Source organism: Crinia signifera, chromosome 2 (genome assembly GCF_055691185.1).
Source record: "Crinia signifera chromosome 2, ASM5569118v1, whole genome shotgun sequence".
In the NCBI taxonomy this organism is placed as follows: domain Eukaryota; kingdom Metazoa; phylum Chordata; class Amphibia; order Anura; family Myobatrachidae; genus Crinia; species Crinia signifera.
Window position 1 is genome coordinate 141,900,686 of NC_139218.1, and position 24,075 is coordinate 141,924,760.

A 24,075-nucleotide genomic window follows, 5' to 3' on the forward strand; every position below is an offset into this window, starting at 1 on the left:
GTTGGTGCCACATTAATGACTGATTCGATATTTGCACTGACATCTGTGTATGCAGCTGTTCCTAATAAAGAGGCACCAAAGTGTAGATAATTGATCAAGCTTAGAGGCCATTAAAATTAGATTGAATAATAGGCTATTTAGGAAGATCCTAATATAGGAATTATTACCAGAAATTGACTAATAAAAATGAATGGATTGATGGAGATTGCTAGAACAGTATGCTCAGTCATTAGTGTTATAGCAAATGGTCTGCACCATTGCTGATAATTATTTGAAATACAGTAATCTACTTCTCCTTACTGTGGTCTGTACATACAGTATTTCTATATGCAGTAATAGGGGAGGATAGGTCATTTTAGGAGACATTATTTCTCACAGAATATCCATTGCAGTAATTAAATACACCACTGACATTATAAAAAATAGACCAATATAATACTTTTATTATTGACTCTTTCACATCTTTTTGGTTTTAATATTTAGCTAATTAAAAAATAACATGGCAGAGATCAGTCAAAATAATCTGGTTGGACATAATGCAGTTTGTGGTGTAAGAATTGGTTACAAGATAGCCTATTTTATCTTCTTTAGCATTATGAATATCAAAACGTGTAGCCGTAAATGTTACTTATCCGTCCATAATTTATGCTTTTGCTTGTGACTATTTGCCATTTTGCTGCCATCACAAAGCCTCAAGTATTAACAATCTCCTGCGAGGGCCATATAGGACGGATATAGTTGATGGGCTTACTACTGGCAGTTTAATAAGCAGGGGTTTGTTACTATACTAGTCTGAACAGACTCCGCCCATAAGTATTGGTGGGTACAGGTGGTGTCATTTCTTCTTGCTGGGTTTCGCTGCCAAGTCTAAGCCGCTCACATACTTCCGAGGGATCTTAAAATATTCTGCAAAAAAAAGATATGTCATTTTTAATAACAGAATCATCTCGAGAACACCAATATTATCAAGATGAAGACATTCTGCTTTCCATGATTTAAACTTTATTTTAATGCAGCTAGTACAGTCCCTAGTAACTCATTGTTAAATGAATACTGAGCACTTCCTCACTGGCCTCATTTCTAATTCCAAGAGCGTATTATTATTCTTACTCCTGTAAGCTAATGTTTAACTCTATGAGAACAAACTATCATTCTCTTCACCAAACTTGCTGACATTTCCCAGAGATGACCATGATGGACTTGGAAATGCGAATAACAAGTGACAAAGCAATTCTGCTAACCTATGTGTGCATCACACATTGTGGTGTATTCAATGGCGGGGGCAAGCTGTGACGGGATACGGTCATTGGGTCACCACCAAGTAGGTCGACAAGTATTAGCCAAAGTAGACATGCAGTGTGTCCAAAAAGTGACACAGTCCAGGCTGCTGCTTGGACTGTGTCACTTTTTGGAGGAAAGCTCACCATTACTGGCGATTTGGAGTACCTGTGCCCTGGGTTTTTCCGGAGGACCGAGGGTATCTTACAGAATTGAAAGACCTATTCTACAGGCATTTTAAACCGCCAGTTTCTGGTAAACCTCCATCTTAAACCTTAGTAACAATATCTGTGTTCATATATGTTTTATTGTGTGAGATGTACAAATAAATTGTGTTATATTTACAATATCACACTATGTTACAATTCTATCTTTTCATATGTCTCAAATCTATCAATTAATGGAGAGCCTCCAGGGGATGCCGGTGGGCGGAGCATCGCGATGGCCGCATTTTAACAGAGGTCCGTTTCACTAAAAAGAAATCTAACCCCATCCTCACCAAATTTCACTTCATCCAACGTGAAAACCACGACATCTGGTGAAGGAAAACTTCTCCTACCAGGAGCACTATCTATAGTGTGAAACGGCCGCACAATTCCACCGGAATCCAGCCCATTGAAATCGGGGCCTAAACGCCACGAGAATGGCGTGATACGCTGAAGTCTGAGAAACCCCAGCTTCACCCAAAAGCCCAAACAACGTCTCCGGAGCTTCCCCTGCAGAGATCCACCGCCACCTTATCTACAAGGTGAGACCCCAGAACCAGACAAAACCGACGGCAAAAGAGAACCCACCTGACGGGATCCTGCTGGACGGACGTGGAGGGCGGAAGCGCACGGGAGAGAGACCTGCAGCGGAGACCCTCCCGGGGCACGCGTCTCGACGAGAGAGTGACGGGAGCCTGCTCATCGTCGGAGCCCTGCTGCTGCTGACGTGGTGAGAATCCCGTGGAGAAGGAGGAAGATCAGGTGAGCGAGACCCCCTGGGAGACAGCCTATCGAGGACCGCCTGACCCCGACTGCCTGCGCCCGCTTGAGAGGTGTGGATGCTGCGCTGGAGACGGAGCCCAGACCCGCTGACGGCGCGCCGCTGACCCCCTGACATCTTGGGCGTGTGGAAGCGCGAAGCGGGGAGAAGACCGCGGCTGACGCTGCAGACACTAAGCCCAGCGTGACGCCAATACAGACGAACGGACACCTGGACATCTGGACACCCGCCGACACTGAACTTAAGGTGAGGAGAGGCTTAAAGACTGTTGCCAAGACGTGCTGGCGACCTGGGAGAGATCTCCCCCACCCTCCTGTAACTGACCTGGAACAGAGATAATAGGGACAGTGGCACTGAAAACTGCACGAGGCCGGTGACGGCTAACTGACTTACCCCCAGATAACCCAACACTTCCACCCAAACGGAAGAACACCCGTAATACCTGCCCTGACACCCCACCCCTATGCCGAAACCCAAAATTACTACCTGCATACTGTCGAAATAGTAAAGTGCTATATTACAAATACTGCCCCATTGACTTCCATCTACCAACACCCCCTACCAACAAGTAGGTTGGGAAAGCCTCATTAAACCACGCTGAGCCCATACACAGGAAGGAGCAGTGCATTTAGCACACAGACTTGTTTCTGATGTAAACTGACCCTCTGTGTGTAACAACTCACACGCCGTGAGCTGACCCAGCTACACACACACAATTTATCCAAGAAACAGTGACACTTGCCGATCTCAAAATATCTGAAGCTCGACGATTGAACCCTGAATGTATATGCTCTATCTGTAAGATCCACATATTCCTATATTAGTTTCCAAGCCTATACAATATAATCCAAACAAAATATCTGACGGTTATATTAAACTTTATTCAATATAATAGTTATCTACTGCCACCCTGTGGTGATTGTCAGAAGACAATTTAAATTAACAAAACCATCCCTTTATTAATACTCTATACACAGACTCAAGCTATTCTACTGTACTTCCCACAACTAAACAAAACCAGTCAATATCATAATTAGAGTTATAGTAATCTCTATTCAAAGTTGTGAGACCTTTGATTCATTATAAATGTAACCCTACAACCCAGCGAGTCACTAAATTACTAAAGCTATGTAAAATCCTGTAAGCTTGATCTGGGGCCATACACAATTTCTGACCTAAGCTAACCATCCGTAGTATGAAAAGATTCTTAAACACATCACAAGCACTAAACATGGGAAAGAAAACAAAACCCACTCCAACCTCCAATCCCATGGATCTAGCTCCTGAAAACCCATCTCCTTCATTCAGCCCCCCAGACAGTCCAATACTGGACAACACAAACAATTCCTCACAATCTTTAAACCCAGCACAAACCTCACAAATAGAACAAAAATTGGACGCAATCCAAGCCTCCATCAATACAATCTTAACCCACTTGGAAACAAATACAAAAAGGCTGGTTGAGGTTGAACAACGTACCAGCGACAACGAAGATGCCATCCTTGAACTTAAACAATTTGCTGAGGAACAGGTTCAACTTAATGCCAAACTGGAATCCAAGTTAGAAGATTTGGAGAACAGATCTAGGAGGAGTAACTTGCGATTTATTGGCATTCCAGAATCAATCAAAGGAACAGACCTAACAGACCTAATAAGCACCGATATTGTTTCCATTCTAAATGTCCCCACGACATCGGGTACTGTCATGATTGAGAGAGCACACCGCATAGGACCTGACAGAGACACCCGTGACAAGAGACCCCGCCCAGTTATTGCAAAATTTCTAAATTATAGGGACAAAGAAAACATGCTGACAGCGTACCGTAAAAAACGCTCCCTCCAGATTCATGATTTTCAGGTCCTTATATTCCAAGACTTTTCCACCTCTGTTACTCAAAAACGCAGAGAATTTACCCCCATTTGTAAACACCTCATCGACAACAATATAAGATTTGCCCTGTTGTACCCAGCAAAACTTAAAGTCACTACGGATGGTAACACACAAATATTTGATGACCCTATCCAGGCCAGAAATCACTTTAAAATCACTCAATCCGCCCCAGACAACAACCCACCCCCAAATGGATGAAAACTCACATTAATATATAAATGATAAATTTGGCTGGTGACACCACCTTAGGTGGTTCGTTCATTACTATATTTCTATTCATTTAGTCTAGTTGTAAGTGACTCAATGAAAATACACTAATTGATGTTAAAAATGTTAAAAATTTTGTTGTATTTTTCTCTATGCATATCCTCCTTTTTCCCTCTCCCCCCTCCTCTTCTCTCTCCCCACCCACTTCCAACCCTAGAACATGCGTGTCCGGACGACAACTATCTACCATCATGTACTCCACCACGTGCTCTGCTGGCTGGGACAGAGCAGGTGAGATACTTGTTTATATTTACACACACAACACTTTCTCCAGAGATGGTATAGGATGACAACAAATCACTCATCGCCCTTAAAAATACCACAAATTTCATCCAACTCCTTTAGATTCCTTTCATGGAATGTGGCTGGTCTAAACACCACTATCAAAAGGCGTAAAGTTCTTACATACTTGAAAAGATCCAACTCAGATATAATGTTTCTACAAGAAACTCATTGGCTTAAAACCTCTAACTCAACCTTAAAAAGCCCCTGGATTGGGGAGTGTATCCCTGCCTCATACACAAAAAAAAAACGAGGGGTAGCTATAATATTCAAGAGGAATTTAGACTATGAAATAACTCACAAAATAGTAGATCCAGAAGGCAGATACTTATTGTGAAATGTCACAATACATGGAGAACCCTTCACACTACTTAACCTATACGCACCTAACACACCAAACTTCACATTCTACCAAACAATATCAAACTTACTAATGCAACATAATACACCTAATTTAATAATAGGAGGTGACATGAACTCACTACATGATATACACCTAGACCATTCTAAAACTCCAATGAACTCTCCTCCTAACAATAAAGAGGGCATATCCTTTTTATGCTCCCAACATGCTTTGCTAGATGCATGGAGACTTCAAAATGGCTCAAGCAGAGAATACACATATCATTCACGAGTTCATGACACCTTTACAAGATTAGACTATTTTCTATTAGAAGAATCTTTTTTCCCTCGTATCTCCCACACTTACATAGACAATATCATAATATCTGATCATGCCCCCATAATTTGTGACAAAAATCGACAAAACACACACAAAACTTCGAAAATATGGCGCTTCCCAACATATTTAACACACAACGAAGACTTTCAAAAGTATCTTAAAAACCAATGGCAGCTATATGCAGACGATAACATCCAACATTGGGACGACATAGCTTTATTTTGGGAAACATCCAAAGCAGTCATGCGAGGCCATATAATCTCATATGTAGCTAAACGCAATAAGGAAAAGAAAGAACAACTACACTCCTTAACAAACAAACTCCGCATATCACACCAACACTACCTAAATACCATGACAGAGGACAATAAAAAGATATACTTACAGAACAAGGGCCTATTAGAAGCTTTTTTATTACGAGAAGCAAAACTAAAAACTGACTACATGAGAAACCAATACTACCGTTGGGGTGGTAAGTCAGGAAAATTATTGGCATTTATGGCAAAGAAACAAACCAAAAAATGCTACATCACTAAATTACATGACCCCAAAAATGGAACAACCCTCACTTCCCACCCTGACATTTTAAAATTATTAGAATCATACTTCACAGAATTATACAAATCCAATGACCCCAACCCAAAAGATATAGATGACTTCTTAGAAAACATAGGCCTTCCTAGACTGACGACAGCACAAATAGAAAAACTAAATGACAAATTTACTGAACAAGAATTAATCATGGCCATAGATTCTCTCAAATTAAATAAAGCACCTGGACCCGACGGGTTAAATGCCAACTACTATAAAATTCTAAAAACAGACATCATCCCAACACTTACCTCACTATACCAAGAAATATTTAGCAATAAAATACCATACCCATCCTTCAACGAAGCAATAACAATCCTGATACCAAAACCACATAAAGACACTTCCCAAATGGACTCATACAGACCGATAGCACTATTAAACCAGGACTATAAAATACTGACAAAAGTCTTCTCAAACAGATTAAAGGGAATGATGCCAGACCTCTTGACCAAACACCAACTAGGATTCACAACAGACCGACATTCGGTTCTGGGAATCCGTTCAGCACTAGCAGTCGTGACTTCCTCGTCTAATAATGCTAATACTTCAACAGTGATGCTAAGCTTAGACGCAGAGAAAGCTTTTGATAAAATATTATGGAAATATCTCTTTGGGGTCTTGGAACATAGAGGTTTTGGCCTTCCCTTTATAAACTTAATCAAATACATATACTGTAAACCCTCCACCAAACTATTGGTGAATGGACTCTTAGGTAACTCTCTAACATTACAAAGGGGGACGCGACAGGGCTGCCCACTTTCCCCTTTATTATTTAATTTAGCACTAGATCCCCTAATACGCCACCTACAACAATGGACAGAACTGCAAGGAGCAAAAATTGGATCCCAAGAACTAAAACTGCAAGCTTTTGCAGATGATTTAATGATATTTATCTCCAACCCTGAAACAAGCCTAGAACCCTTGTTTAACATATTACACCAATATGGTATACTTTCGGGGTTCCGGATAAATCTCTCAAAATCAAAGGCCCTAGCACTAGGCAAACACCCATACAAACCACACAACCCTATTGGAGATCTACAATGGGCCTCTTCTCACATACAATATTTAGGAATAAAATTAACTAAAAATATTCATAATCTTTACTATGCAAATATAACACCACTCATTTCGCAGATTGAAGCGGAATTAGAAGGCTGGCAACATTTACAGTTATCATATCTAGGGAGAGCCAATTTAATCAAACTAATTACATTTCCGAAACTTCTATATCCGCTTCAAGTCCTTCCTATTGTCCTTACCCTATCTGATGAAAGAAAAATTACTAATCTTTTTCGGAACTTTATATGGGCAAAAAAAAAGCCGAGAATTAGTCTAAAGGTGTTACAGAAAACAAGACAGGAGGGAGGAATCAATTTCCCCAACATCAAATTATATAACCAAGCAGCCATATGTCGATACATAAAAGATTGGATACACCAGAGAGACCAATATGCCAATTACACAATGGAACAACAATTCCTTCCTACCCTTAATCTAACAAGCTTCCTACATCTACCTAAGCACGAATTATCCACACAGATACTAGAAAATCCCCTCCTCATGTCGACATGGTCCACATGGCACTCGGTACGCAACAAGAACAAATTACACACCCAATATTCATTACATCTTCCCTTCATAGGCAACAATAATTTTCAACATGGCTTAACAACACAACCATTCAGACTATGGCACTCTCAAGGGATACGCTCCATTAGACAACTCGCAAATAAAGAAACCAAAAAAATTCTAACATACATGCAAGCAAAAGCCATACACGACTTTTTACCACCCTGCAATCTAGCCTTTTTTCAAATTCAACACTATGCCAACAAGGTAATAAAACTCCTAGGAGAAGCAGATTGGGATAACCAATTTGACAAAGCGCTCTTGGATGGAAGCTACACCAGGAAAGCAATAACATATTTTTATCAGATACTAAGAGAACCATACTATAATGATCAATTCCAAACAGGCATCACTAAATGGCAGGGACACTTCCCCAACCTAGATGAAAAAACTATTCTTAAAACTCTCTTATACTCTACCAAAACAATTTCTGCCACATCTTATAAGGATATGTTTTTTAAAATATTTTACAGAGGCTATTTATCCCCCTATCGCTCCAGCTTAATAAACCTCGCCAACTCGTCATCATGCCCAAAATGTAACCACTCTGACGCAAATTTATACCACTGTCTGTGGGAATGCACAAAAATTCAGAGATTTTGGATGTTAAGACAATTTGCAGTGGATCACTTAGTAAATTATCTTTTATTAACACCAGAGTGGGCCATTCTGGGTTTCCTACCAACTACTCCTAAAATAACAGTCGGTTGTAAAAAACTGCTACTGTATATATCCTCAGTGGCGAGGAAATGCATATTACAACAATGGATATCTACTTCGCCTCCCTCAATCTCAATGTTTAAAGAAAAATTGTTTCAAATATTTAAACTTGAATGGACCGAAACAACTTTACACAAAGAATCCCAGACCAAAAGCTTCTTTGAAATATGGGAAAGTTATATAGACACACTTCAAATAGAAATCAAACAACAAATATACAAATGTTTTCATACAACCCTCTGGTATGAAACCAGAATACTTTTACAGGATCCACCAATCATCCAGTAACAACTGGAACTGATCGCCTAGGACACGCATGTTCTTCTTCCCCCCCCCCCCTATTCCCTTCCCTCCCTCTCCAATCCCACCCTCTATAAGAATTTTTGACTTTATTTTCTATCTATTTTCAATCGTATTTAACATAAAATAACATATGTATCTAGGAAAATGTCATTACTTTGGTATACATAAAGAATGGAAAATGCAATTATATCAATATTCAAACATGTTTATTGAAATCAAGATAAACAGAAAGATAATTTACATGGAAAATGTTTATCCCATTACTTGACTGATATAGATACTTTAAAATATTTGAACTGTTACTGAATGAAAATGCTTTTTCTCATGCACTTGAAACTCTGTGAAAATACCGAAATTTAACAAAACAAAAATGGAAAATGTATGCAAGTTCTAATGTTCTTTTACAATTGTTTGTTAACGATTCTGAACTTGAAAATAAAAACAAATTTGAAAAAAAAAAAAATGGAGAGCCTCCAGTTAGGCGAAGACAGCAAGAATAAGGAGAGTAATATTTTATTTAATTATTCTTGCCGTATCTCCTATGTCACAAACTTTATTGTCTTCTCATAATTAGTGGACAGTCGTCAGCGCACAGAATCACTTATCCTTCATTTTTTCCTGGTATGTTTCGGTGTCCATGTCAACACAACATTTGCCGACAGGCGGCATTTCATGCCCTATTATCCACTAGGACAAGGATCCTCAAACTATTTTGCTCCGGGACCCCATCAGGAAATAAAAATGACAGGATCCCAGCAAGTTACTGCAGAAGGCCATCACATCACATGTGTAGTCAGCAGACAGCACATACACAGCAGCATTGTGGAGGCACAAAATGATGAGAGAGTCTAAAATAACAGACAGCTCAACAGATTTATCAGACTCCTTGAATCACTGACTGAGATGACCATCAGGGTCAACAACATGGAGTCGCGACCCCATTATGAGAACGTCGGGACCCACTTTGGGTTCAGCACCCACAGTTTGAGAACCGCTGCACTAGGACATAAGGGTAAAAAAAAAAAATGCAAAGAAAAAACCATGTCTACTTTTTCACTGTCGACCTTACTCATGTCGACCTAATGACCCTGTTGTCCTTACCCATGTCGGCCTAATGACCATGTCGACCAAGACTTGTGTAGACCTAATGACTGTCTAACAACTTGCTGGTAACCAAGTGATCCACACCCGATGTCACAGCTTGCTCTGTCAGTATTCAACTGACCCCCCTGCATACGCCGATTCCCCCTCGCTCCATTTTTAGAGTGAGGGGGAATCGGCATATGCAGCTGCAGAAACCGTGAGACTCGCGGCTAAATGCAGCAGGGTCCCTGTATTAGCCGCAAGCCTCGATGTTTGGCAGAATCCTCGCCATCCTCTGACAGCAAGCATTCCCCTGGAATGTTTTATAGGGTGAGCAGCCGGCACCTGCAAACCCCCCCCCCCCCCCCCCCCCCGCACACACACACACAGTATTATGCTGGTTTGGGAGGCAAGTCTAAAGGTTCACAAGTAGGGTCGCACCCAGTTTGAAGCCGGGTCTTAAATCCTGGGTGCCACACGATTTATCGTTGTAAAAGGGGTATAATTCTGACCCATCTCCTTCGCAGTGGGATCCATTTGGCATGCACACATACTTACACTGAGGAGAAGGGCAAGACCGTATAAAATGATAGATATTTATTTATACACAAACATACAGACTTCTATACATCGATACAAGCACACTTTACAGAAAACATTGATCCTACTAATCCTTATGGTCACAGTGAGCATAAGTTGCATGGCCATTATACTTACCTATCAGCAACTTGCCAATCTGTGACACCTGGTTGCCCTGAATTTGCACCTGAACTCGGTCTTTCGTTCCGGGTAGGACTGTGCAGGTGGCGCTGGCCTGAACTCTTTGCTGCAATAAACTGGCAACCAAAGGAGGATCTAGGCCGTACAGCTCCAGGTTCTTAATCACAGTGATCTGCAATGTGTAGGAGACACAGAAGATCTAACTCCACATATACAACATACAAATGAGTTACAATGTAATGGCGATGACATAAATATAAAGCAAAATTACCCTACACAATGTCACAACATTTAAAAGGCTGCACCAGGTCCGCTAACAGTAGGGTAATGTGGGACCTGACACCCCAAGCCTGAACAGAAAGGTTTACTGGGTTGCAGTAGTGTTTGTCAGTGCCACCAGATTATTGCAGCCAGGCAGAGACAGAGCCGGGGGCATTTTATACACAGTGCCAATCGCAAGCCAATCATAACATGGGACCAGCAGCCAATCAGGAGCTGCCACAGCAGTGACTCCTGACTGGCTGTTGGTCCACAGCCTCCAAATGGTTTGCAGCCAGCTCCATATGTGAAATGCCGTAGGCACTGCCTTTACCTGGCTGTACCCCGGTACTCCATCTGAACTTAGCTGGCAGCACCAACCCTGCCTTAATAATTTGCCCCAGGTCCCCCAAGGCTGCACATATTGTTTTTGAATTAAGAAAAGTTTGATAATCATGTATATTGGTGTTGAATTTAACAAAAGAGTAAGTATGGAAACAGTGGGAAAGTTATTCTTTTGCCTGCTGTTTGGGGACAGAAGTCAGAAAGTCACCTTTTTGTTTGATCCCCTTTGTGCCATGCTGATATCAATGGGCTCAATATATCCTTTTCGGATTACAGGGGAGCAGCCAGGGAAAGTCACTTGGTATGAATGTTGCATTCTCTCCAAACACCTGGAACAACAGCCAAAGAGAAGAAAGTCTAACAGCAGATAGGTGGCTCAGTGTGCAGTCTGAATAATGCATTTGAAAGTTTAGCTTTTCTTTTATTTATTTCCAAATCTTTTATTTCATTATAAATGTAACATACCAGGGTGTATGTGGACATTTGTTTACTCTTGATAAAATTATGAGTTTGCATCATGCAGACATTACATTCCAGGGCTCTTGCATTTAATACTATGTAAGAAAACTACTGTATTTACTAAAAAAGTATAGATGCCTATGTGCCCTAAGGAACTACAGTATACCTTCTACTGTGCAACAGATAGCTGTGGCATGACTACACAATTTTAGGTACGAAAAAAATGCCATTCATATTTATTTTAATCCAATTTTAACGGGAATAATAAACGAATAGTAACAGTAACAATACCATACATTTCATAATGCAGAAGCAGAACGGCCCTGTTCTTAACAGTCGTTTTTCTATGGCAAAGTTTTTGTTTCCTTCACAAGTCTCCCTCACCACAGGTCGTATGATGAAGAGAAACCAGAATGCCGCTATTGGCCGCCTAGCGACTCCTAATTGGCCACTAGGCAGCCAATAGCGTAATTCAGGAGGAGGAGCCGCAGGATGTAAACAAAGACATCTTGTGGGTTCTCCTCAGTCCGGTTTGGTGTTGCGTGTGTCGGTTTTTTTTTTTTGCCAAGACCCGTGGATGCTACTTCGAATGAAGAGGGCGTGATCTACGCCAGAGAACCCCAGTAAGTATAGATTGCTTCCGCAGGTACCGTTATGGATTTCTTCAGGACCATTGGATGGATGGATGGATAGGGGTAGACCTACCCACGGTGTCAAGTATGAATGGGCTCTGAATGTAATAAAGTTTTATTTTTCTGGTGTGTCTATTTATTTAACTATTGGTTCTGCTGTGGAACGAAGAGTCCCAGCAAGTCCATTAATGGGCCGCATGCTGGGACTTGTGGTTCTCCAAGTCCCAGTATGCGGACCAGGCTTGCTGGGACTCATAGTTCCACAGCAAAACCCAATAGTTTATTATTACTGGAGACAGCATCAGGCTTCAGCCTGGGCAGGAAAGTTCTGGAGGGGGGACTACGACGAAGGACGGACACCTTGCCCAAGCTGACCGGTCAGGGGGTTAATGCTTTGGCCGTGGGACCTTATACAATAAGTGTCCCCCGGCTGTGGCAATACCCTGCTGGCTGGTTAGACCTGTTACTGGTTCTTAAAATACGCCCAGTGTGTATGGACCTTTAGTAAGGTGCAGATTCAATGCAAACACCTCATTTGTATATCTAATTCAGTGTTTTCAACCACTGTGCCGTGGCACACTAGTGCGCCTTGAGCTGTCCTCAAGTGTGCCCCCAGATCTAGAGATACACAAACCAGTTTACAGCCACCAGCAGTTCAACTATTATTTACTGGTCTCTTCTTTTCATGTAAAGGGCCAATGTATTTTATTTTAGTTACCTGTGGGGACCAGTGTGATTGTTTTTTTATATGGGAGCCAATAGGTCGTTTTTTTTTTCCTATGTGGGCCAATGTGTTTTGCCTTGTGGGGATCTCGTGGTGTGCCTTGGCAATTTTAAAATCTTATTTAGTGTGTCTCAAGATAAATAGGTTGAAAATCACTGATATAATTATATATATATTGACAGATTTCATATCCCCCCCTCCCCTCCTCACCTAACTGGGATGCGGTCATTTGGTCTACTGCATTATGGTAGAAAGTCATTAGGTCGAATCCATTAGGTCGACATGCTAAAAGGTCGACATGACTCTAGGTCGACATGGGAAAAGGTCGACATGATTCTAGTTCGAAAGGTCATTAGTTCGACAGGTCATTAGTTCGACAAGGTCATTAGTTCGACATTGTCTATGTCGACATTCACAAGGTCGACATGGAGTTTTTCACTGTTTTTTGAGCCAACATGTGCCGACAGGCGGTATTTCATGCCCTACCATCCACTAGGGCGTGGTGGGAGAATAAAATAGTGTGCCGAGCGTAGCGAGGCACCGTGCCCGACGCATTGCGAGCGCAGCGAGCGATGCGAGGGGATGCAGTGCACTTTAAACTGTGTCCATGTCGACTGTGTTGACATTCAGGTAAAAAAACAGTGAAAAACCCCATGTCGACCTTGTGAATGTCGACATAGACAAATTCGAACTAATGACCTTGTCGAACTAATGACCTTTCGACCTAGAATCATGTCGACCTTTTCCCATGTCGACCTAGAATCATGTCGACCTTTTAGCATGTCGACCTAATGGATTCGACCTAATGACTTTCTACCATAATGCAATAGACCAAATGATCCCAACCCACCTAACTACATCTTGGTAAGATGCTATGTTTTTTGTGTCATATGTTAATACAGGGTTTTTTGTAACCTTTTGTAACTTTAATAGTTTAATTGGCAATAAAAATGTAATGTTTCAATACTAACAATTCTACATCACACCAACAACTTTCATAGTAGTGATTATAAAATACACTGATATGACAATCATATTCTCCTTGTATATGGGGACAATATATTTTCCTAAATAATACAAGGCCTATTCTACCACACTGGACACTAGAGAACCAGCATACTTATGTTATATGCAGCCTTTACAGTGAAACGAGTTGTGCACTGTACCGTGTCACTAGATCATCCCATTTCAGAAACAGAATGTCATGATGCTCAGACTTGTCCAGCAGGCAATCGCATATAATAGGATTTACCGTCACAAAGCTGTAAAGGAAGAAGAGTAATTGAGAAATACATTTACATGGACAGTGAAAATGCAATACAAAACATAACTAGAGTGCACCATTGCAAAAGGATACACTTGTTATAGAACTAAAGATAAAAGGTTGCACGTGGAATGTTATTTACACAGAAGATGTTGCATGTGACCTGTGGGAGTGTGCAATGTCCCTGGACAATCTGGATGATATGTCATTCCGATTTGTCTGGAAATTGCAAATCATGCCGAGAACTTTCTAGTGCGTGCCCAACCTTTTTATAATATTGTAACTGTAAAAGTAACGTTCTGAAAAAGCGCAGGTGAGGGGGTAGAATGTGTTTGTCAGAGTGCAACAGTTTTATCTGCGACATTTCCATTTGTCCTACCCCCTTGCAATTTGTTTTCTATGGAGATATAAATATATATAATATTTATGTATCTCAAACCATTCTAAGTTAAGCGGGACACCCTGTTTTTACAGACACGGCCCCGTGCATTTGCCATAGTGTCCCTAAGATGGAAAGGATGGGTTGGAGGGAGCACTCGATCACCAGTGCAAAGAAGAGCAGTCAGTGAAATGAGGAAATACCTGGAGCTTGAGCGCGGTCTACACAAGGTGGAAGGTAGTCCTGGGGGAAGCCCACTTACTCCGGTGTGCTGGGCATAACCTTAAAGTGATGGAAAGGGTGTATGTGCTACAAGCCTCCCTTTTGGGGGGGGGAAGCGCACACAATGTCTACTGTATGTTGTTAAAGTTTAATTGTTGGTAGATATGGATTTTGTTGCTGCTAATGCTGCAATCATCATACTGGTTGTGCATTAGCAGGGTTTTTGGTACTCGTTTAGTTTCACGGTGGCAGCGTCTCAGTCGCGTCTCTATATAAGTCCCAAGATCTCCAACATGGGTGTATATAAGGATCAGTATTGCATATGTCTCTTTAAAATTTAAAATATGATATTGCAACTGTCACGTGGATTAACCAGCCTTCAAAAGTCCTCTCTACGATACAGGTTTTGCAGCAAGTATACAGTAGGTGCAACAGGCCCTTCGAAATCTGTATAAAAGGCATCACTGACTGAGACGAGACTTGTGAGATACATGCCAGCAGTTGTTGATGAACTCACTTCTTGTTGTCAGGATGGACTAGCTCATTGATCTTTACGTAAGTGATGATGACACTTCTGACATCGGTCGGAGTGAGGAGGTCACCTTTTCTGCAAAATAACCGGGAAAATCAAAGTAAAGTGTGTGACACTGCATTCACAGGGATTACGGGTTACACTTTTGATCTAAAACTGATAATTTAACAAAAAAGGCCATCACAGTGATAGTTTACAATAAATCTTGTGTTCCAAGTTACAATTAAAAATATTGTGACCATACTAAATTATTTGAATTAATCAAATGATATAAGGCCTATTGAGAATGACTGAAACATCCTTCTTATCAATATTTAAGCAACAAGATGGTGACATGGCCCTCAAAAAAGAGAGTGTGTGTCCAAAGCAATGGCTAACCAATAAAGTGCCAAGTTCTTACAAACCAATACATGGCTCTTTATTCAAGCATTTAAATACCATGGGGACAATCCTATTGTGCACTATAGGTGCAATGGAACCTGAACTTACACCCTTTGCATGCTGAAAAAAAGGTATTTGGAGCCCAATGGTGCAGGAAGCACTTTTGTGCAAACCTCAGCCACCGTAAAGAGTGGCTTCTGCTGCTGCAATGAATCGCACTACCGAGATCATCGTAGCTAATTGTATTTTAACCCTTTTTACTAGAACAGTATATAACATGCATGGAAAGCATCACATATAATTTACAGGACAAGCAAAGTAAATTAAATGATTTATGGGCACCATTGTATATTAACACACTTTTATAGCTTAGTTTTTCACTTCTGTGCTGCCCTGGGGTGACTGGCTTATGCTGGCCTTTTTGGCGTTCCGCGCCCCAGATTCAAACTTAGTATTAGGGACCCACCAGAAAGGAGGTCACCGTGAAGCTGGTTGGTGGGCAAATATTTCTTGGCCAATGAATATACCAAGAACCTCTATTGTTGATTGATATTTTGATTAATAATATGGAGTGTGCATCTGCACCACATGTTTTTCTTTGCAGAACTACAAGTCCCAGCATGATAGCACCTCATATAAATTGGGTGTGCATTCTAAGATCCCCCCCGAACACCATTGTATATTAGCAAGAGGCAAAGAGACTCGCTTTTCTCCACTATCTCTGCCTCCACTTGGACCGTGGTTTTCTCTTGGAGCATAGTGTTATTGGGCGATGTAGTTTTGAAATTTCGACATTATTTTACCTTCACTGCATTGAAACTTACTATGGGTTCCGCTGATATTTACACCAGTTTATTATACCTTTACCGATTTATATTTTAAAAACATGTGTCCTTCAACACCCCGGGTCAATAATTTTATTTTACTATGGACAAAAGGCTGTAGGGATGATTGTGTTGCTGACAATTTTTTGCATATTCGTTTATTGAATACAAAATGGTACCAATACTGCAATTAGACATATATAAGCAGGGTGGAGAATACATTTGCAGATTTCAGAAGAGACATAAACAAGTAATCAGCTCTAAAAAGCTCAAATTAATATACCCAATTTATTAAGGGAGAAAAAAAGTCCACAGATTTGGGTGTGTGAGAAACAAAAGTGTTCACATCATGTTCCTTGCGATATTGTAAAGTGTGTGAGTGTTTAACAATGAAACATTATGTGAGAAAGGAAGGGGTTGAGAAATATCTTATTTAAATATTCATAGATTCGACAGAGCCGAGACTGACCGCAGAATACTGGGACTATTCAGCCACCTACTGTGACTCTATGCATTACCACGTGGTTTCTAATGATGGGTACATTGTACTTTAAAAAAAAAAAAAAAAAAACACTCATTATATAGATTTTGGGGTATTTAGAGAGGTTATTGTACTTTTGTGAAGGTGGTTTTCTAAATTATGCTCTTATGCTTACGTGGTAGCTATGAATGGGTCTATATGCATTTTTTTTGCAGAGCACATCTGTGCTTATACAACAGAGTAGGGGTGCATAAACCATTAAAAAAAGGTTTGGTCTACAAACTAGAAAAGTATCAATCTCACACATCGATTTCTCACCGGTGTCCAGATTCCTGAAATAGAGGAGTCATTTTTGCAGAGATTCCATAGAGTGAGACAATTTCAGGTGGCTGATACGGGTGCTCCCCTTCAGCACTTGCAGAATGAAGCTGAATCGGAGCTGGGGCAACAAAAGCTCGGATACTGAGAAAAGAGATAACAAAACAATAATGTAAGTCATTTCCAAAGGACTAAACAATAAGAACATAGTGACCGTCAAATTTAAATATATAAAACTCAAACTCCATTATGAGGCAGTTTTAACTTATTAACTCTGTATTAATGATTAAACATGCAAATGCCACTCAGCGCTGTATTGATCAAATGGTTGGACTCAAGTTGGTTGGATAAAAGCAGCCCACATTGGACACTCACTGATGCATCAGCTGGTAGATTTTAGTGGCTTTTTTTATTACCAACATATAGAATCTAATCAATAAAGTTCTTGTTATATGTGCTACTGGTGAGCACATCTTACAAACATTTAGGCCCCATACACACCAGAAAGATTCATGCAAGATTAGGGTACAATTCGTCGTTCGTAACGACGGTTGTGCATGAATCTTATCACTATCGTTTGTTTTTTACTCACGATTGTGGTCGTTAACGATTGGATGCGCGCTCCCGTCAGCTCGTATGTCGCATTGGCGGTTTTGCCTCCTGCAGCAGAATCAGCCGATCCGACCGCAGATTGTGTGTTGATCATATGCACATCGTTAGCACATTGAGTGTGCTTCCGTCGTCGCGACCATCCATCCGATCCGTGTTTTCGCGCGAGTTCCTGGACACTCCTACCGCAGCCATATTGCCCCGTGGATGCAGCAGCGAAGGAGCACACGGCGTCTTCTACTGCGCGCACCTGACAGCAGGTAAGCAGGCCACCGCTGACCTCAACACCCCACCTGGGTCCCCGCTGCCCATACCAGGCCACCGCTGACCTCCACACCCCACCTGGGTCCCCGCTGCCCATACCAGGCCACCTCTGACCTCAACACCCCACCTGGGTCCCCGCTGCCCATACCAGGCCACCGCTGAACTCAACACCCCACCTGGGTCCCCGCTGCCCATACCAGGCCACCTCTGACCTCAACACCCCACCTGGGTCCCCGCTGCCCATACCAGGCCACCGCTGACCTCAACACCCCACCTGGGTCCCCGCTGCCCATACCAGGCCACCGCTGACCTCAACACCCCACCTGGGTCCCCGCTGCCCATACCAGGCCACCGCTGAACTCCCCCACCTGGGTCCCCGCTGCCCATACCAGGCCACCTCTGACCTCAACACCCCACCTGGGTCCCCGCTGCCCATACCAGGCCACCGCTGAACTCAACACCCCACCTGGGTCCCCGCTGCCCACTAATAAAGGTGGCCAGATGTATTATGCCAGCCCAGCCGCCAATCTTCCCCTGCGGCCTACCTACCAAATATTATGCCACCACCACTAAATGTAATGTAAAGATGATAAATGTATAGAAATATGATTTATTAAAATTTCTTAAATGTATAAAAACAAAACATTTATTTTTATTAATTATATACAGTTTAATGAAACATTTAATTTTAACTACTATTTATATTAACCAAACTATTGACATTTGAAAAATATGTACATAGACTATTGTCAAATTTTTTTTTTTTTTGGCAGGAATGTCCCAGGTACTGGCCAAAGAACAGGAGTTTGTGGAGGCATTCATAGAGAAATACCGCGAACTTGAATGCCTCTGGAAGACAAAGTCGAAAGACTATAGCAATAAAATCAAAAGAGCTCAAGCGCTGCAAGATCTCCTTGAATTTAGCAAGAGCTACAACCCAGAGGCTGATACGGAATGGGTCCGTAAAAAGATCCAGAATTTGCGGACTGTGTTTCTTAAGGAACATAAAAAAATACAGTCTTCCAAAAGGTCCGGTGCTGGTGCAGGAGAGGTGTATGAGACGTCGCTGTGGTATTACCACTTGCTGACCTTCACACTCAGCCAGGAGGTGCCAAGGCGAGGGCTCTGCATGATGGTGGAAGGCGAGGCGGATGACGTGACAGCGGCCATGGATGAAAGTTCCCAGCCGTTATCAGTAAGTACTGGTCCAATGTGTATATCACCCCTTTGCCCCATTTCTTTCTTTCAATCATTTTTTTGTTCCTTTATCCAAAAAGATTTTAAATGTGGTCTTCCTGCCAGGGGACAGCACCAACACCATTGAAATATGCCTTATATTGGTCCCTGACCTGTTTGGCTCGTGCTGTCCCCCGGTACTGCTGGGCCGGCATCTCCAGGGACACAATTGGGGCAACCTCCCTGGGATCATCTGGGTCCTCCGGCGGTGCTGGTCCTGCCGGGCGATGTGCCCTTTCTTTGCGGCGAAGTAAATTGTGCAGGACGCAGCACGCCATGACGGCCCAGTCAATTTTATCCAGCCGGAGGTTGATGGCTGTGTGGAAAATGCGGAATCTGCTGGCCATTATCCCGAATGCACTTTCCACAAGCCGGCGTGCCCTGGAGAGCCTGTAGTTGAACACCCGTTTGTCGTGGTCCAGTACACGCTTGGCATAGGGCTTCATGATGTGTTCATGAAGCCCAAATGCCTCGTCCGCAACAAATACAAAGTTCAGCCCATGCTTGGTTTGTTGAGCTGTGGGCAAGTGCATGGTGTTGGAGGCGAGCCTGTGGTAGAACTTGGTGTCCTTCAAAGTTCCACCATCTGAGGCCCGACCATTCCTGCCGACATCCACAAAGAGGAACTCGTAGTTCGCATTGACCACAGCCATCAGCACAATACTGAAGTACCCCTTGTAGTTGAAGTAGTACGAACCGCTGTGGGGTGGCTGATTGATCCGGACGTGTTTCCCATCGATGGCTCCTCCACAATTAGGAAAGTTCCACGCCTCATCAAATTCAGCAGCGATGTTTTGCCACTCCTGAACGGTGTTGGGGAACTGAAAAAAAGAGAAGGTGATGTTAACTAATTGTTGTTGTTTTCTTTTCCACAGACAACAAGTACAGAGATAGAGGTGGTCCACACCTCAACCCCTAATCCAACCCCAGAGCCACAAGACTCATCGGGACAATCTATGGAGTTCCGGAAACCCCCACCCCGCCTCAACTATTTGGCAAAAAGAAAAAACGCAGAACCAAGGCAGTTCCTGAACAAGAACCCGATGATATTCTGGTTCGAGCCGAACAGGTGCTGCGTAGGCCATCTGATGAGTTTGACACCTTTGGAAAGTACATGGCTGATGGCTTACGGAAGCTACATCCGGACCAACAGATGGCGTTCGAACGCGTCACAAGCGAACTCCTGTTTATGGGCCGACAGGGCCGCCTGTCAATCAAAACCACACTGATGGGGCTTCTTCCATTGCACCAGACGCTGCAACAGATGCCTGCCGTACCCTCACCAGCCATTGCATCATTGCCTTTAAACACCCCGCCCATTAGACAATCCTGTACCCAACCTCAGACCCCACCCCGGTACAGTCACATGTATACAACATTGTTGGGAGACAGCACGAACCTGGATGATACACCGGTTTTGCAAGATTTATGACCGCATCCCATAGAATTATTTCGCAGTTGGCATGGAGTAGTATGTAACACGGTGCTTGTGGCGGAGATAATGGCCATGCTGACTTGTTGCATACTTGTAGAACAATGGGGCCGGGACCATTGTATATGCAGTATGCAACAGGTAATCATGAGTCCCTTTCTTTATCTGCGCTACAAGCGCCGTCTCTCTACTGCTCCATACTGCAAGGCAATGAGGCACTGGTTTGGTTTTAAGTTAAAATAATTTTAGTAGTTATGGCACTTTGCCTATGTTTTATATGCTATGTGTGTTCTTTCTATAGGTCCATGCTTGGAGCAGTATGGCACATGGTGCATGTTGTGCAGACAATGAAAGGACCTTCATGCTACAGTGGCGCAGAGTGCAGAGCAATGGGGCCGGGACCACTACTTCTGCACTATGCGCCATGGATGCATGAGGGTGCTTTTGTTGTCCGCGCTACATGCGTCGTCTGCCATACTGTCCCTTGCCGCATGGCAATGAAGCATTTGAAATGCCTTGTTATTTTTAGGGCACTTTGCCTATGTTTTATATGCTATGTGTGTTCTTTCTATAGGTCCATGCTTGGAGCAGTATGGCACATGGTGCATGTTGTGCAGACAATGAAAGGACCTTCATGCTACAGTGGCGCAGAGTGCAGAGCAATGGGGCCGGGACCACTACTTCTGCACTATGCGCCATGGATGCATGAGGGTGCTTTTGTTGTCCGCGCTACATGCGTCGTCTGCCATACTGTCCCTTGCCGCATGGCAATGAAGCATTTGAAATGCCTTGTTATTTTTAGGGCACTTTGCCTATGTTTTATATGCTATGTGTGTTCTTTCTATAGGTCCATGCTTGGAGCAGTATGGCACATGGTGCATGTTGTGCAGACAATGAAAGGACCTTCATGCTACAGTGGCGCAGAGTGCAGAGCAATGGGGCCGGGACCACTACTTCTGCACTATGCGCCATGGATGCATGAGGGTGCTTTTGTTGTCCGCGCTACATGCGTCGTCTGCCATACTGTCCCTTGCCGCATGGCAATGAAGCATTTGAAATGCCTTGTTATTTTTAGGGCACTTTGCCTATGTTTTATATGCTATGTGTGTTCTTTCTATAGGTCCATGCTTGGAGCAGTATGGCACATGGTGCATGTTGTGCAGACAATGAAAGGACCTTCATGCTACAGTGGCGCAGAGTGCAGAGCAATGGGGCCGGGACCACTACTTCTGCACTATGCGCCATGGATGCATGAGGGTGCTTTTGTTGTCCGCGCTACATGCGTCGTCTGCCATGCTGCCCCCTTGCTGCATTCCAGTCAATTAATATAATGTTCTTGCAATATTTAAATAAACAACATTACTATATAAGCATTTAGGATAACAATATTTAAATCAACACAAAGCACTTTTAAAAATTATGTGTACTCAATGTGCTGTATGACACATGGTACTTGTGGTACAGACAAAGGACATGGCCACGTGGCACATAGTGCATATCAATGGTGCCAGGACTATTGCATCTGCACTATGCATCACGTGAGGTGGAGGGGACATGCATTATCTGCACAAGCACCATGTGTCATACTGAGATCTACCTCATGTCCGAACAAAGACAATACATTTGCTTTATATTTTTGATATTTGCATAACTTTTTTGGCAATTTTTATATTTATACTGTAAAAAAAAAAAAAAATTATCAGTATTTGTGAAACTCACAGTTCCATTATTTAAATAAAAAACGTTATCTTTTCACTACAAGTGTGTGGTATATTTTTCCTTACCTTGCAATACTGATGCTGCAGGACCTTCACGATGGCTTTACAGGTCTCCGGGATGATGAGTCCCAACGCTTGCGGGGAGATGATGGATCCAAACTTGAGGTCCGCCAGCGATCGTCCTGTAGCCAGAAACCTGAGGGTTACCACCAGCCGGTCCTCAGCAGGGATAGCCATCCGGTACTTGGTATCCTGCTTCTGGATGTGGGGGGTGACCAGACGCAGCAGCTCCTGGAAGGTCTCATCGTCCATGCGAAGGAAATTGCGATAATCCTGGGGATTATTCTCGCGAATCTCCATCAGCAGGGGCATATGAGACCGCGCTTGTCGTCCCAGGAGCCACTGCTTGGTCCAGCAGGATCGAGCCTTCCTACGCTGGGCCCTCATCCTCCTCACCCTGAGCACAACGTAGGAAAGCAGGAAATCTTGCTGGAACGAATCCATAATTCAAAAAAGCAAAATGGGGGAAAAAAACACACTTTGTTCAGCAATGCAAAAACAAAGCAGCCAAAAATAGCAATGTGCAGCGTTCTGCAGGAATGCAAAAACAAAGCAGCCAAAAATAGCAATGTGCAGCATTCAGAAGGAATGCAAAAACAAAGCAGACAAAAATAGCAATGTGCTGCGTTCAGCAGGTATACACCAAGCCTCACTAGTCACAAAGCAGAAATGAGGTCCTGCAAAATGGCTCCTAGTCTTGTTACCCTCCTCTGCTAGCCCAGCCCATAATTCTTTGTGTTCTTTTGTCCTCACCTTGTCTCCCCTCTGGTAGCCCGGCCCTTTATTTACATTCCAAAAACGACCGTGACCAGTGCACTCACGATGCACTCACGATCCGCACATCCGACTGTCGTACGACCATCATGTGCGATGTCGTATCGTGAGTACATCGTTAGTAAATCGTATGGAACATAGAACACGATCGTTAGCACATCGTTAAAAGGCCACGGGAGAGCGCCGCAGGAAAGTGCACACAAAATCGTTAGACGATCGTTAGACGATCCTGATCTTTCTGGTGTGTATGGGGCCTTAGACACAGACCCTAGGGGTGACAGTGTGTGTTTGAAAATGAATACAGACTTATTTCTGTATTGAGAGTTGGCCAGATCTATGTGGTTGTATTGCCTGTATACAACTGACTGTAAGAGCCCTATCCTTGGTGCAAGAGATCCATCAGAAATAACAAACTATGCATATTATTACCTCAGAATTTACAGTCTACATGCCCATGGCAAACTCCTAAGTACAAATATTATTGTCACATTGCTACACCCATTTCACCACAAATGGAGATGATACAGCCAGCTTCTGAACAGCCACACAAATATAAACACATATAATCCATTATATAAGTTTTATTTCTATAGCACACTTTCTCCAACAAGTTTTAAGACGCTTTACAGACATTAAAAAAAATGGGTACTTGTTTCCTAGCACGGCCACAACGATTTAGATCGTTGTGGTCGTAAGATAAAAAATCGGATCGATCGCATCGCAT

General features: G+C 42.7%; 1 protein-coding gene across 2 annotated transcripts in view; it reads right to left on the reverse strand.

Annotated features, from left to right (window-relative positions):
- Positions 1-412: 412 nt before the first annotated feature.
- The window catches only part of EIF2D (eukaryotic translation initiation factor 2D), a 60,288-nt gene continuing 36,625 nt past the window's right edge, over positions 413-24,075 (reverse strand). Inside the window, exons 11-16 of one of the 2 annotated variants that reach the window (XM_083173045.1) lie at positions 17,259-17,402; positions 15,240-15,329; positions 14,024-14,119; positions 11,251-11,371; positions 10,437-10,611; positions 413-906 (exon numbers count right to left, since the gene is read on the reverse strand). In XM_083173045.1, coding sequence (XP_083029171.1) covers positions 836-906; positions 10,437-10,611; positions 11,251-11,371; positions 14,024-14,119; positions 15,240-15,329; positions 17,259-17,402 — 697 coding nt within the window. In that variant the 3' untranslated portion in view covers positions 413-835. The remainder of the gene's footprint in view (positions 907-10,436; positions 10,612-11,250; positions 11,372-14,023; positions 14,120-15,239; positions 15,330-17,258; positions 17,403-24,075) is intronic. The other variant, XM_083173047.1, reaches the window with a different exon arrangement.